The sequence below is a fragment of the Petaurus breviceps genome, unplaced genomic scaffold (genome assembly GCF_028583685.1).
Source record: "Petaurus breviceps papuanus isolate PSGF00001 unplaced genomic scaffold, PetGlider_PUasm1.0 103, whole genome shotgun sequence".
NCBI classification, from domain to species: domain Eukaryota; kingdom Metazoa; phylum Chordata; class Mammalia; order Diprotodontia; family Petauridae; genus Petaurus; species Petaurus breviceps.
Genome location: NW_027185588.1, coordinates 4,443,717 through 4,459,549, shown reverse-complemented (window position 1 = coordinate 4,459,549; position 15,833 = coordinate 4,443,717). Strand labels below are relative to the sequence as shown.

General features: G+C 43.1%; 1 protein-coding gene across 3 annotated transcripts in view; it reads right to left on the bottom strand.

Moving 5' to 3' along the window:
* Positions 1–15,833, bottom strand: part of FBN3 (fibrillin 3) — a 116,781-nt gene that overhangs the window by 99,310 nt on the left and 1,638 nt on the right. The window contains exons 1-5 of one of the 3 annotated variants that reach the window (XM_069098853.1): positions 15,791–15,809; positions 10,991–11,232; positions 9,670–9,752; positions 9,021–9,119; positions 959–1,054 (exon numbers count right to left, since the gene is read on the bottom strand). In XM_069098853.1, coding sequence (XP_068954954.1) covers positions 959–1,054; positions 9,021–9,119; positions 9,670–9,752; positions 10,991–11,154 — 442 coding nt within the window. In that variant the 5' untranslated portion in view covers positions 11,155–11,232; positions 15,791–15,809. Of the gene's footprint in view, positions 1–958; positions 1,055–9,020; positions 9,120–9,669; positions 9,753–10,990; positions 11,233–15,790; positions 15,810–15,833 lie in introns of those variants that run through there. The other 2 variants (XM_069098771.1, XM_069098932.1) reach the window with 2 other exon arrangements.

Here is a 15,833-nt window from a genome sequence, read left to right as displayed (position 1 = left end):
TGCCTCTCTCAAAAAAAATTTTTTTAAAGGGAAAATAGTCACAGAATCTTCAATTTAGATCTGCAAGGGAGTTCAGATGCCACAAATTCAGTTCTTTACAGATGAGGAAAGTGATGCTGTGAGTTTAAATGAACTTGCCCAAGGTCATTCAGGTAGTAAGATCAGGGATAGGATTTGAATCCAAGCCCTCTGACTTCAGATCTGGGGTGCTTTGCACTGAACTATGCTGCATGCCTTGAAAAGGTCAAGGCCCCTAGGAGGCTCAGGACAGGAAGAGGGTTGCTGGGTTCAACCCAAGGGGCCTGGAGAGCCTGGCTTGGGCTGGGCAGTCTCTGGCAGGTCACTCTCTCAACAGTAGAGGCCCAAGCCCATCAGAGGAGGGAAAACCCCAGTGTGCTAGTCCCAGTGTATTTTCCCAGGAACTCTGAAGGGTGTTCCAGAGAAGAAGGAGGACCTACAAGGAGAGGAAGGGAAGGAGGAGAAGAGGAGAGGTGGAAAAGCAGGAAGAAGAATAAGAAAAGGGGGAAAGGAGGAGCATGGCATGGGACGACATAGGTTTTCTTGTTTGCACTTAATCACCAGACTAGAGAACAATTGAATCACTTGAAAATGAACTTTTTAAAGGTAAAAGCTGTTAATGGCACAGAGAAGACTTGAAGGGAGAGGGGTAGCTGGGTACCTAGCACCCACAGGGGCAGGGGCCTTGTCACTTCCAAATCATGGCTTCACTCTCCCAGCCTAGCTTTCCTCCACCCACCCCCCAAACCTCAGTCCTGTCCAGGGTGGTTCCAGAAAGGCTTGTCCAAAGACCAATCCTCCCACCTAAGCCTCACCCACTACTCCCCCAGTCCTCAGGTACCCATAACTCCTCCCCTCCTGGCCCTCACCCTGCCTCCACCAGCCCTTTGCCCAGAGGCTTCCTCTGGGCTCACCCCCTTGCACAAGGCATCCTACCTACCTCTCTCACACTGGGGCCCGGTGAAGCCATAGACACAAGCACAGCGATTGGGGCCAATGCAACGGCCTCCGTTCTGACAACTCTGGTCGCACACAGCTGGAGGGAGACAAAGGGAGGGTCACATTAAACAGGAGGGGTCAGCCCTGTGTGGTAGCATGGACTCCAAGGGCAGCGCACTCTGTTCTCCTAGGGGAAGAGAGGGCTGGGCTGGCCTTGGCATCTGCTACAAAAAACCTAGAGGCAAGGACTCTTAAAGCCTTGGACTGGGAGGCAATATCATCCACTCTTGGGTGTGTGTGTGGGGTCCATCCATTTAGTATGAACCCATCATTTCACAGGCATCCAGGTGCTCTAGTGACTTGAGAGCTGGACTTAGAGTCAGAAAGACCTCTCAGTTAAAATCCTGCCTATGTGAATCTGGGCAAGTCACTTAACTCAATTTCCTCATCTGGAAAATGAGAACAATAATAACATTTACCTCACCAGGCTATTGTAAATATCAAAAAAGATGACACATATAATGTGCTTTGCCAATCTTAAAGCTCCAGGTAAATGTGAGCTATTATTAATTAGTATCATTATTATTACAGATGGGAAAATTGAGGCTCAGAGACCTGAAATGACAGGACAGTAGGGTTTGAGCCAGGTCATCTGACCCCAAATCCAACAATCATTCTACTAAACCACATTACCACCCAGACTTTTCTTTTTTCTTCAATAATTGGGAAATAAAGAGATTTCTCTCTACACAATAACTAAAGAGTAATCATCCCACTTTTTCCTAAAGGCCTCCAGATGAGAGGCAGCCCACTACTTCTGGAAGCAGCCCATCCCACTCAGGGCCAGCTCTAACAGCTAGGAAATCTCTCCTTCTATAAAGTCTAAATTTGCCTCCTTGCAAATTCTTTTTTTTTTTTTTTTTAAAGCAATCAGGGTTAAGTAACTTGCTCAAGGTTACACGGCCAGTCATTTCTGGGTGTGGTGCTGAGTATCTGAGCCCAGATTTGATCCAGGTCAACCTGACACTGGGGCCTGTGCTCTTACTCGCTGAGCCACCTGGCTGCTCCTAAGCAATTGGGGTTAAGTAACTTGCTCAAGGTTACACGGCCAGTTATTTCTGGGTGTGGTACTAAGTATCTGAGCCCGGATTTGATCAGGTCATCCCAACACTGGAGCTGGTGTTCTTACTCGCTGAGCCACCTGGCTGCCCCTAAGCAATTGGGGTTAAGTAACTTGCTCAAGGTTACATGGCCAGGTGTTTCTGGGTGGGTGCTAAGTGTCTGAGCCCGGGATTCGATCTCCAGGTCATCCTGACCCTGGAGCTGGTGCTCTTACTCACTGTGCTACCTGGCTGCCCCTCCTTGAAAATTCTACCCATTGATTTTAGTACTACTCCAGTGTAGGCTGATCAGAACAGAGGGCAGAAGTACTGTCACCTCCCAATTCTTGGACACCATGTCATCAGCATAGATTAGCTCGCAAATTATCATTTGGATTTTGGCAGGACTTCTGGGGCCATGTAATCTGATTTATCTCTGTCCAAGAATCCCCCTTTATCACACTGCCAACAATTCATCATTCAACCTTTCCTAGAAGACTTTCCAAGGAGGCACCCACTTATCTCTGGGGACAGTCCGTTCTATTTTGGGATGATCTCATTGTTATCATTTTTTTTAACTTTTTAAAAATCTTAATAGTGAAACTGGTTTTTTATTGGGAAATCTTGGGTTTCTTTGTAATAGGTGTTTGAAAACTGGCATGCTGGGATTTATAGTTTAGAAGGACAAGAATTCCCCCAGCCCTGAGAGTGATTTGGCACTATGCCCATCCTGGGATCAGAAGGCAGACTTGAGTCATGCCTGGGAATTAAAAAAAAAATCACACACAGTTTTTGAAAGGACAAATTGAGAGGAAAGAGTGGGGAGATGGCAAGATGGCATCCTTGACCTCACAAAGGATTAAATGAGCTGAACCAGAAAGCATAGGCAGCAGAAGAAATGAGAAGGAGACACCAAAAGGCAGGTGAAGAGATCAAAGTGTACTATCAGGTTTCTGCAGGAATCTTGGAACAGGAGATTTGGATTGAAGCTGCTGATTGTACCTAGCTCTTCAAGCACTGACAGAAGTTAAAAAGAAAAAAGGTCTGCTTTTTCTCCACCCTCTCCTCCCTATACCGGTCTAGTAGGAGATAATGTAATATGCTTTGCTTAGTCCTGGAAAGAACAGAGCTGAATGCCATCTAGCTCTTGATTGTCTCTCCCCACCCCCTTCTTAATTTCTCACATCAGAGGCTATGATTTAATACTCTACATCCTGTTACTAAAATTAGTTTCCTTTTTAGCCTAGGGCCAATCTGATGGTTTTCAGGTCCCCTTCTCTGCTATTTTATAGCATTTAGGTCAGATGAAAGTTATTAGTGCAATCGTAATAGCTGAGAGCCCCCAGTTAGGAAAATTCCTAACATTCAGACAGAAGTTTGGCTTTCAGCCTTAATTTAGATTTTTGTGTATCTCCCACTAAGTCCTGGCTTCTCCATATTTGAGACAAATCAGGATGCCAGAAATATTTAGATAGAAGCAAGCACAGAGCATTTTACAGTGTCTGTTACTGGACAGACACAAACAGGGGAATTTAGGTGGAAAAAAAAATGTTAAAAAAAAACTTCCCTCGGTCCTTGAAGAGATGAGTACAAGAAGAAGCTTTAGCCTGAGTCTCTGTCCCCAGATGCCCGAAGAGGCCTGATGTTGCACCTCAATCTCTCCCTTCTCTGTTATATCTCCACTTTCCTTTTGGTTTCTCCTTTCTGTTTATTTTGCTGGTTGTTGCCCTTGTCCCTGTGCCAACAATACTTTACAACTTAGTTTATTAAGTGCTTAGCGGGCACGGGATGGCTAGGTGGTGCAATGAATAGAGCACCAGCCCTGGAGTCAAGAGGATCTGAGTTCAAATCTGGCCTCAGACACTTAACACAAAACTAGCCGTGTGACCTTGGGCGAGTTACTTAACCCCAATTGTCCAGCCTTCCCTCCTCCAAAAAGAAAAAAAAAGTGCTTGGCGGGGCTGAGGACACCATTTCTCAGCTTCTTCCTCTTTATTCTCCTGAGGTGTATGTTCTTTTTCAAAACTTCCAGGTGTGACTTGGGTCTACCTTCTAGCAACCTCAGGGCAAAGATGAAATTTTTGTCCCCCGTGAACTACAAAATGTAGAATGCAATCAATTCTCAAACCCTTCTTATATAACCTTGACCCTTCATTCCCTTAGCTCCCACTTCCAATCAACTGCCAAGTCTTGCGGATCCAATCTTCACAACATCTCTTGCATGCATCCCTTCCTCTCCACTCCCATGGCCACCACCCTGGTTCAGGTCCCCATCACCACCTGGGGGGCTGTTATAATAGTTTCTTAACTCTTCTTCCTATCTCAAGTCTTGCTCCTTTCCAGTCTGTTCTTCCAAAAGTTCCTACAATAATCTTTCTCAACGCCTTACGATGGCACTCCCCCGATCAAAAAAAATCTTTACTGGCTCTCTAGAATAAAATATAAACTCTTAAATGTGGCGTTCGCAGCCCTTCAGGGACAATCTATCTCTAATTCACCATTCTAACCTGATTTTGCCTCTACTTGCCTTTGCATATTCAATGACTCAGCTCACCTGAACTTGTCTCTGTTTCCCACTTCCATCCTATCTTATCTGGCCTCCATGCCTGGAACACAGGCCTTTGTCATCTCTGTTTGTTGAAATCCTTCTCTCTTTAGGGATTGCCTTATGTATCGCCATCTCCATCAACATGTCAAGATTTCTCTCTCCTCAAATTTTCCAAGTGTTACTTTGGCTCTTTCCTCTTTCCCTATCCCATTACACCTGATATTCTGCTTATCAGTGAGCATATAGTATTCTCTTTAATAGAGCAGAAGCCCCTTGATGCACAAGGACTGTGATTTAAAAAAAAAATTATATCCCCAGTACAAAGCACAATGCTTTGCACAAAAGCAGGCATTCTAAGTGTTTGTTGAATTGTAGAAACAGTTGTAAATATGTGGCAATGCATTGGAAAAGGAAGTTTTCTGTCTTTCCTGATCTTGGTCTCTCAAGGCTCACCTTACCTTCAGAAAATTTTAAGATTGTATCAGGGTAGGACCAAGAAAAACAGACCTTCTATTCCTGGGGACTAAGAGAAAAGTAGGGAGGGAGGGGAAATGATCTAGCTGGCCTCTAGAGTGATTGAAGAAATATTACTAAAAAGAGAAAGATTTCTCCGGTACATAGGTAAAGTAAGGCCAAAGATAAGCTGAACTCTATAATCACACTGTGTGCTCAACATTTGTTAAGTAAATAGAGTTTGTGCTCTAAGGGAGTATGTTAGAATGAAAAGAATGCTGAATTTAGTATCGGAAGGTCACCTCTCTGAGACGTATTTAGCTCATCTCTCTCAACCCAAGTTTCTTTATCCATAAAATGGGAAAAATAATATTTCTATTACATCTGTCACAGGATTATTATAAGTGTTATGTAAACTTTAAATCACTGCAGAAATTGGAGATGATGATAGTCTTCACCAACACCTTACTCTTCTCGGTAATTTTTTTTTGATGGGGCTTAGATAGAAATAGTCCTGGAGCATGTTCTTAGCTTGATATTATTCTTTTATATTTTGTTTTCTGGTATATTACAAGGTGGATAAAATTACTTTTTTTTTCTTTTTGGAGGGGGAAAGGCAGGGTAATTGAGGTTAAGTGACTTGCCCAAGGTCACACAGCTAGTAAGTGTGTTAAGTGTCTGAGGCCGGATTTGAACTCAGGTCCTCCTGACTTCAAGGCTGATGCTCTATTTACTGTGCCACCTAGCCACCCCCTCTTTTTGTTTTTCAATCTCTTAAAAAATTAAAAATTTTTTTTTTGTTTTTAATTTTCTTAGCACAATGCTTGGCTTGTTGGTTGATTGTAGGTTCACTGAAAGGAACCTTAGTACCACTCTAGTAGTAGACAGGATAACAGGGCTAGGTACCTTGTCCTGGTCCCACTTAATTTTGATCTACTCTCCTATTTTGAAGTTATTTTGTTCTATGTAGATTGAAAACTATATTACTTGGCATGTTAACATATATTAAAATGTTGCTTTTGAGTTTTATGTCTAGGCAACTAGGCAGCAGTTCAGGGTGTTCAGTCCAGCTCTAATACAGTTTATTGGGATACTTTGAGGACAGTATTTGTATTATGGGGATTTTCCATCTGTTGATCCATAAAAGACAAGTAGCTACTGAAGTGTAATTTTAACTACCAGGTCATGTCTTGCTAGATTTTTGGTAAGTAATAAATTTTTACAGCCTCTAACAATGTGTTGTGCAGTTTCTGCTATTTCCTTAAGTGATATACTTAAGATTGTATGAAGGTTGTTAATTCCAGTCTTCTTAAAGAATTCTTATAATTTCTAGTGGCAATGGCATGATTCTCAATTATCATCATGAATTCTTCCATTTTCACAAACAAATACCCTTGGATAAACCACTTGTTTGAGGTTTCTCTGTCAGCATGTAGTTGGCTAAGTGAGTGACAATGTCACCTAGAGTGGTCTTTTCTATTCTACTCTTGGATCGTAGTTAGTTGATAGGTTCCATCTGGTTGTAAACCACTTTTGATTATTATATTCAACAAATATGATGGTGTAGATCTTTATCATTCTTTATATTACTCAGAGAAATGATTTCTTCTTGTTTTCAGAAGTATTTCTGTAGGTTTTTTACCAGTCTAAAATGTGGTCTAAGAATGCCTATCAATCTTCTTTTTGTAAGGAATTGTTCATCTTTCTATAACTGCCCTAGGGCTTTGCGTTTCATTAATATTGTGCAAGTTTTTGTTAAGATACTTTCCAAATCTGTTAGGGTTCGTTTTATGGCTCTGAAAGTGCACGCATCAAGACAGTTGTTACAGAGTTTTTAGTCTCTTTAAACATATTCTTCCCATTCAGCTTTGATTTCAGGATGCCTAGAAGTCTTCTTAAATTTTTTTTGTTTCATTATCTTCAGTCACATCTGACTCTTCATGACCCCATTTGGGGTTTTCTTGGCAAAGATACTGGAGCGGTTTGCTATTTCTTTTTCCAGCTTGCTTTACAGATGAGGAAATGGAGACAGAGTTAAGTGACTTGGCCAGGGTGACATAGCTAGTAAGTGTCTGAGGCCAGATTTGAACTCAGGAAGAAGAGTCTTCTGACTCCAGGTCTGGGGCTCTATCCACCACACCACCTAGTTATCTTGTACCGCCTAACCGTTCTTAACATGTTTGGCCACGGCTTTTTCTTCCATCTCTTTACACTCAATACACTCTTTACACAAAAGTCTTGCTTGGAGGCTATGGCTTGGAGGTTATGGTTCAATGTAACCTCCAGACTGAAGTTCAAAGCTGTCAGTCTCTCTCTATCTTGACTTGGCAAAGTAAACAATTTTACACTTGTTGAATCAAAATAACATTTTGATGTTATCAGAGAAAGATTCCATGAAATAAATTATTATTGTAGCTACGATCTCATTATTTTCATCCTTTTTGTGAGATTCAGATAAAAACAGTTTTGACACAAGCCATTATCTTGCTATTATTCTTTTATGTATAATGCACTATGGACTCTTGCAAGGTATATAAAATAGCTGCTTTCTGCAGTCAAACAGAAGCATTAGGATATACTATTATCCTCAGTAACAGGGCTTCTTAATTTGGGGTCTGTGAACTATTAATATTTTTTATAACTATATTTTCAACATAACTAGCTTGTTTCATAATCTTACATGTTTATTTTATGCATTTAAAAACATTAGTCAGAGAAAGGGACCATGGGCTTCATTAGACTGCCAAAGGCATCCAAGATATAAAGAAGTTTCAGCATCCTGTATCTATAGGCTCACCAAAAGCATCCTTGATATGATTCCAGGAGCAGACAGGAAAACAGAGGTGATACACACCCCTTGACCCAGTGTCTAGACTTTGAAAACTTTCCATTCTATATGGCTTAGAAATTATGAGTATTTGGGATAGTAACATCTATTAAAAATTGCTCTTGAGTTTTTATGAGTTAATGTGATAGTCAGGTGATGTCTGCCTTTGTGGGGCTGGGGACAACAGTGTCTGTGTCCCTGGCCTTCAGTACCTATGACTTATTAGCCCTATGGCTAAGTAATCCCATGGTAATTCTATAACCTTGCAGGTAGTCACTTTCCCACTCCTGCAGGCACCTGGAGATAGTCAGGTGGTATAGTGGTACAGAGTTCTGGCCCTAGAGTCAGGAAGACCTGAGTTTGAATCTGGTCTCTAACATTTAGTAACTATGTGGTTCTGGCTAAATCATTTAACCTTTCTTTGCCTCAGTTTTCCTGACTGTAAAATGGGGATCATTAAAGTACCCACCTCCTTGGGTTAAGAGATAATATTTGTAAAGCCTTTAGCACAGTTACTTTTTGACAGAGGCAGGATTCCTCATTTCAATGCCTGCCATTTAGCACTATGGAAGGAAGTAATAAGTGGTCTGAAGAGGCTGCCTACCTCAAAGTGGCAGGGCAGCAGATAGACCACTAGGGAAGAGAACAGTTTTGGCCCTGTGTTTGGGCCAGTGTCAAAGACCAAAAATGGAGGTCATCTTCATCCCTGCCTGCATTCCAGATCAAGTCCTAACATACTGTATAGCCCCAAGCAAATCCCTTTCCCTCCCTGTTCCTTATTTTCCCTATGTGTAAAATGAAGGTGCTAAACTGGATGATCTCTAAAGGCCGTCCCACCCTTGACATTCCATGTTCTAAGGGCCCTCCCAGCTCTGACATTCTGTCCTCTAAGGAAGCTCACAGCTCTGACCTTCTGGTTTCTAAGGGTCCTCCGAACTCTAACATATTGGGTTCTAAGAGGCTTCCCAGCTTGGAAATTCTGTGATGCCGTCATGATTTTCCCAAAAGGAAACCTTAACTCCCTCACCTCCTGAATCCGTCACCTTTTCTCTCCTCCTCACTTCCTGAGTGTTCTCTAACCCCTCCATACTTCCCTTCCCCCTCACCTCCTACCCTCTCTCCTAGGCCCCCTCACCTCCACTGGCACCACAGCTGGGGGAGAGCTGTCCATTGGCACAAGCACACAAATTGGGTCGGGAGCAGAACCCTTCCCCACAGGAATTCCGGCAAATGGCTGAAAAGAGGAAAAGAAGGAGATGGTAAAGACAAAGTATATGTGTTGGCCACCCCATCTGCTGTACCCGCTGCTGCACTTGTGGCAGTGGTAACCCAGAATCAGGGAAGGGTTCCATGATGGGGAGTGAGGAGACCTGAGTTGGAATCATGGTTCAGAAACGAATTTGCTGTGTGACCTTGGGCAAGTTCCTTCCCCTCTCCAATTCTTAGGTTTCACATCTGTAAATGGGTATAATAATACTGGTTGAACTGAGAGGAAATTATCCCAAGAAGGATGTATGGGACATCATGAAGAACTTCCCTGGGAGGTCAGGGATGTCTATGGGATCCTGTTTCTTGGAGGCAGCCAAGAAAAAAAGAACACTTCTTAAGAAGGATGGGGATCCTCCTGCCCAGGCCTAGAAAGAGGAAGTGACTCCAAGAGTGCCTTTCTCAACTTCTCCCAATTCTGTTTGTAGAGTGAAGCCTGGTCTCCTAATGTAGAAAGGAGGCAATTCTGTCCCCCACCATCCCTATGCCCAGGACCTGAACAAGAAACTCTCACTTACGGACAATGCACTGATTTCCCCCAGGGAGGGTCCTCCAGCCTGGGCAGCAATAAGAATGAAACCGGGAGCCACAGACATTAGGCCTGGAAAAGAACAGGGACACAATGAATTCTTTCACACAAGCTCCCAGCTTCCAGCATAGCCTCTTAGATCCAGGGGGCAAGGACTTAAGGAATGAAAGAAAGAATGAATGAATGAATAATGGCCCTGCTTCAACCCCCAAGAACATAAGGAATGCAGCCTTAATCATTATCCCAGGACCTAAGGAGAATGGAGTGCTTTCTGGGGTGTGTGGTAGGGGTTATAATCAAGGTTGAGAGCAGCTCATTAACTCTAGGCCAGTGTCAGTAAACCAAGGCCCAAGGGCTAAATCCAGTAGGTGACCCAGTCCATCATTACATCAGGTGACCTGGTCCATCATTAAGCTTAAGAAAAAAGCTCACAGATCTACAGATCTGGCCCTAAGGCTGCAGTATGATAACTCCTGCTCTAGGCACATGATTCCAACCTGAAAATTTGGGAAATGGGGCACAAACTCAGAAATCACCTTGGATTTACTCACACAGGGCATTATGGGCACTATGTATGGGGCATCGTGGACAGGGTGCCCATAGCACCACCATGCCAAGATGCTCAGACGCAGAATACCTCAACCCTTGTTTGCAGACCCAAAGTTTCCTCTGACTCACTATTTAGACCGACAGCTCTAATATCAAAATGAGATAAGATTTGTAAAGCTTGAAGTTATCTATTACTAGTAACTATTTATTTTAGTCAGCTAGATGGCATGGTGGATGGCAAACTGAGTATGAAATTGGGAAGACCTGAATTCAAATCCTGCCTTATATAGTTGTGTGACTCTGGGAAAGTCAATTTAACCTCTGCCTGCCTTGGTTTCCTCAACTATAAAATGTGGTAATAATAGCACTTACCTCCCAGGGCTGTTGTGAGGACCAAGTGTAATAATAATGTAAAGCTTAGTAGGTGCTATATAAATTTGTTTTCCCCTTCACTTCCTTGATATCCTGTTCTGCCCACTGAGTCCTAGGGGCCTCTGGCTTCCTTTCCTTTCCCCTCTCCCCTGGCTTCCCTCATTCTTATGCTTCACTTCCCTAATCATTTAATCCCAGATGGGGAAGGAGGGACAAATACAAGGCAGAAGTGGGGAGGAGGGAGTTGTTACTAAGGGACCCATTGAGGTAAAACCTGAAGCAACCCACCCAGGGCCAGAGTGGAGGGGCCCCTGATGCTGTACACCTTTTTATCTCAACAGCCTCTCCCCATTCCCCTACAGAGAGGAGGAAGCCTGGTATGAACATACCCTCTTAAGGTGTCAAAGCCTCTTCTTCGAACCCTGCTCAAGGCTGGCGTCTCCTCAGAGCCAGCAGGCTTGTCTGTCCGAATGGTCCCTTCCCACTGGGCCTGGGTCATGCAGACCAGCATTGTCCATCCCATCAGGATCTGGGTCAGCCAGCTCCCAGCCATGGTCAAGATGCCTGCCTCTTCCCCTGGCCCCGTCCCTTAAGGCTCAGTCCCCAGGGCTGATCGTCACAGGCTCTTGTCCTGGGTTGGAAGGAGAGGAGGAGGAAGAAGAGCTTCAAGAGGAACAAAGAACTTTTCTCTCAACATTTCCTTGAGGTTGCAAGGGTCACTATCCCCATGTTACAGATGGAAAAACTGAATTTCAGAGAGTGAATTGTTGGAGGCCACAGAAATAATAAGCAAGTGAGCCCCAGGACTCAAGTGTAGGCCTCTCTTCCTCCAAGCTCAAGGCTTTTTTTCCATTACATCACAGCTCCATGGAGTCAAATCAGCTTCCACATGTACCCTCCTGGTCAAAGCCCCTCCACTCTGGGACAAGCTCACACTCTTCCTCTTCCTCAAACCCTGCTCCCTTCTCCTTGTCCAATTCTATGGATACTTATAGGCTGAAAGTCTTAGCTCAGGTACCACCTCCTCTGCTCTGAGTTCTTGATCTTTCTAGCTATTATGAATACTCTCTCCTTTCTTAAGTGATAGAGTGCTGAATCTAGAATCACAGGACCTGGTTTCAAATCTCACCTTGGACTCTGATGTTTCATGACTCTGGACAAGTCCCTCAACCTAGGGAAGCCTCAGAGAATTCTCTGAGACTCCAAGTTCCAGATGGGGTGTGATCTATGTGGTTGGGGGGAGAATGGCAAAGTCACCAGTCTTTGAAACATAGAATATAACCTGCTTAAGGGCAGGGACCATTTTTAATTTTTTACCTTTGTATTTCCTTGTTTAATAAATATTTATTGAATTAATTCATCTCTCCAATAAATATATGGTGATACCTATTGACTGACAAACTGTATCCTCATATTACAGAGGGATACAGAGATGTAAATAAGGCTCATGTGACCTGGTCCAGCCATTCTGGAAAGGAATTTGGAACAGTGCCCCAAGGACTATTAAACTGTGCATGCCCTCTGACCCAGGAATGCTCCTACTATAATCGTCATATTCAAAGAGATCTTAGAAAGAGGAAAAGGAACCATGTGTACAGAAATATTTATAGTAGTTCTTTTTTGTGGTGGCAAAGAAATTGAAACTGAGAAACTGCCCATCAACTTTGCAATGGCTTAACAAGTTATGGTGGTATGAATATGATGGAATACTATTATGCTGTAAGAAATAATGAGAGAGAGAGTTTCAGAAAAACCTGGGAAGAATTGTATGAACTGATGTAGAATGAGGTAAGAAAAACCAGGAGAACAATTTATACAATAACAACAACATTGAAAAGATATTCAATTTTGAAAACTTAGTAACTAATCAACAAAGCGAAAAATCATAGTTACAAAGGACTGATGATGAATGCTACCCACCTCCAGATGGACTCAAGAGTGAAGACTTGAGCATATTTTCTTTTTTCCCCCCTTTTATGGGGTGTGGGGAAGAAGACACGGCTAACATGGAGATTTATTTTATATGACTATACATGTTTATAATGGGTTTTATTTTTCTTGCCTTCTCATTGGGCAAGGGAGGTGGAGGGGACAGGGAAAGAATTTGGAACAGAAAATAGGATACATTGAATTTAATACATAAGTACAACAGAAATATCCAGAACTAGGTGTTCTATGAGAGCCAGTCTTTCTTCATACCTTGCAGGATGTCACATTGGGTCTGGGACTTACCTTGGCTAAGTTACTATCCAGACCTTAGTTTTGGCATCTTTAAGGTATGGAGGGTAGACTCAATTATCCCTCCAGTTTTAAAGCTATGAACCTGTGAATATCTTTAAGAACAGGGGGAATCCAGGAAGACTTCCTGGAGGAAGTGGCACTGGATTAAATTTTTAAGGATGGCTAGGAAGTCCACAAATTTAGAAATCAGTATGAAATAAGGCTGGATGAAATAAATGTCATGAATACACACACATACATATATACATACATACATATAAAATGTATATGTATATATATATATGTGTGTGTGTGTGTGTGTGTGTATGTGAGAGAGAGAGAGAGAGAGAGAGAGAGATTGAAAGAGAGTCCTAGGGAGCGGGTTTCAGAGGAGGAAGAGATCACTTCTGGCTGGGGGGAAGAGCAAGGAGAGTGGTGTAGCAATCAAGGAAGGCTTCCAGGAAGCAATGACTTTTGAGCTGGGCTTTGAAGGATGGGTAGGATTTCTACAGGTGGAAATGGGAGGATGGGAACAAGGGATCTGCCTATTAGGAGTGCATGAATATGGTGGTACAATGGATAGAGCAATGGACCCGGAGTCAGGAAGACCCTTTGTCAAATCCAGCTTCAAACACCACCTATGTGACGTTGGGCAAGTCACTTAATCACTGCCGCAGTTTCCTCCTCTGAAAATGGAGATAATAACATTTCCTACTTCCCAGGGTTGTTGTGGGGAATAAATGAGATATTTTTAGAATGCTTTGCATACCTTAGAAATGCTATTTAATGCTAGCTGTTATAAGTCCATTTTAACTGGTTTGTAGGTTGTGTTGGGGGGCAGGGAAGGAAGGGTGGAGATCAGGTGGGTCAAGACATTGGAGCTGGAACTGGAGCTGGGAAGACTTTAAGATCCTGAGAAATCTAGCCTTTTCCAAGAAGCCTTGCCTGAATCCTGCAGCTACCCTATTCTTCCCTTTCTTTCTCTGATCTCCTAGAGGACTCATTGCCTGGACCACACAATTCTGAACCAAGAATAAGAATCCTCTCTCATTCCTCCAGCACTTTATACTTTACCTCTCAAAAACATGGAGGGTGAGGGAGCAGGGAGGGCAAAGTATTATTATTCCCATTTTACAGATAAGGAAGCTGAAGTTCAGAGACAGCCAGAAAGTGTCAGAGCCAGGAACAGAACCCTGATTTCCTGACTCCCGGTGATAAAGATCCCATAGCTGCCTCTTGTATTCCTTCCCAGTATCATTTGTTTATTCATTCATTGAACATATATTTATTAAGCACCTCCTGAGTGCAAAGTAGTGGGTGGGAACAAAAATAAATAAAAATGCAATAGGACACAGATAATGTTCATATGTGGTTTTCTAATCAATATGCAGCTCACATGCAACCTTATGTAAGGTTTAGTAGCCTCTGCTTTTTTCTTTGACACCACTGTCTTCAAGTACTATATAAACCTGGCCCAGCTCAAGTACTCTGGGAAGCCTTTCTTGATGCCTTTTCTCACAACAGTCCTTTCCCTTAGCATTCCTTCATTTTACAGATGAGGAAACTGAGGCCCAGGCAAGGGAAGTGTGTCTTACCTAAGGTCCCAGAGGTAATTAAGTGTGAGAGATTCAAACCCAGGTCCTGTGGCTGTTATTATGCTTCAATTACTTTGGATTTACCCGAATACCTGCAAAGGCAGTGTGACTCAGTAGAGTGAGCATGGAATTCAAAGGGATGTAGGTTCGAATCCCTGCTCTGTGTAACACTGGCCAAGGAGAAACTCCTCTGAGCCTCAGTTTCCTCACCTATAAAATGGGAACTATAACAGCACATACTTCTCTCAGGGATGTGGCAGGGATCAAACGAGGTAATGCTTTGCCCACCCTTCAAGCACTTGATAAATGCTACCTAACTTTCAATGTGACTTCATCTCTCAGCTTATTTTCTTTCCCTGTAAAATCTAGAAAACAATGCTTTTGAGACTCAACCCAAAAGGCCGCTGTGAGAGAAGCATTTGGCATGCCTTGAATGGGTCAAGAAAGGTAAACAGTCTTTGCTTTCCTGGAGTTTAATCTAGTAGAAGGAGACACTTAAATACAGGATATTATATGATACTTGCATTACTGGGATGTAATCAAATCTGTGTGAGGTCAGATGGGGGTGGGTTTTTTTTTTTATCAACTAGAGAGGATGGGAAGGAGCTGGCCTTTGAGTTGGGCTTTAAATGATGAGTAGTGATTCAACAGATAGAGAATCCTAGGATGTCAAGTGTTTGCATGGGTCTTGTCCTTGAACGAGGTCAGGAAGAGAGAAGTTTTTGAAGTGTTGAATGACAGAACATAGGATCAGATAGTAACAGGGATGAAAGGAGGCTTAATGACCATTAGGTCTGTTATTTACGGTGTGACACGGGCAAGTCAATTCCTCTTTCTGGGCCTCAGTTTCCTTTTCTGTAAAATGAAGGAGTTGGTTCAGATTATCTCTGAGGTCCTTTTCAGCTCTTTACCCACTCTCATTAGACCTTCCTGGCCTTCCTTGGCCTTCCTTGCCTCTTAGTAAGATAAAAGGGTTAAAATCCATGGCCTCTGAGGTGCTTTCCAGCTCTGGCGCTAGTCTTTGACCTTGTTGGGTCTCAGTTCCCTCCTCTGTAAAAAGGACGTTGGGCTAAAGGGTTCTTGAGATTCATTCCAACTCTAGATCGATGATCTCATAATCCTTTGGCTTCCTTGAGCCTCAGTTTCCCTCTCTGAAGAATGAAGGGGTCAGACTAGATGTTATCTCAAGTTCCTTTAGTTCTGAATCTATGAGGCTGTGATCTCATCCATCCAGGGTCATGGTGTGGCTCACAAGGAAACTCTCTTACTGAGAGGTAACAGCCCCATCTAGCCCCCACCAAAGTAGCCACAAGCCTTTATGTTGAAAGTATGGGGAAGGATTACCCCTTCCTGCCCACCCCACCCCCAGCTCACCAGGGGCTCAAGCTCTCTGGAGTCATGAACAGCAGGGAAATGG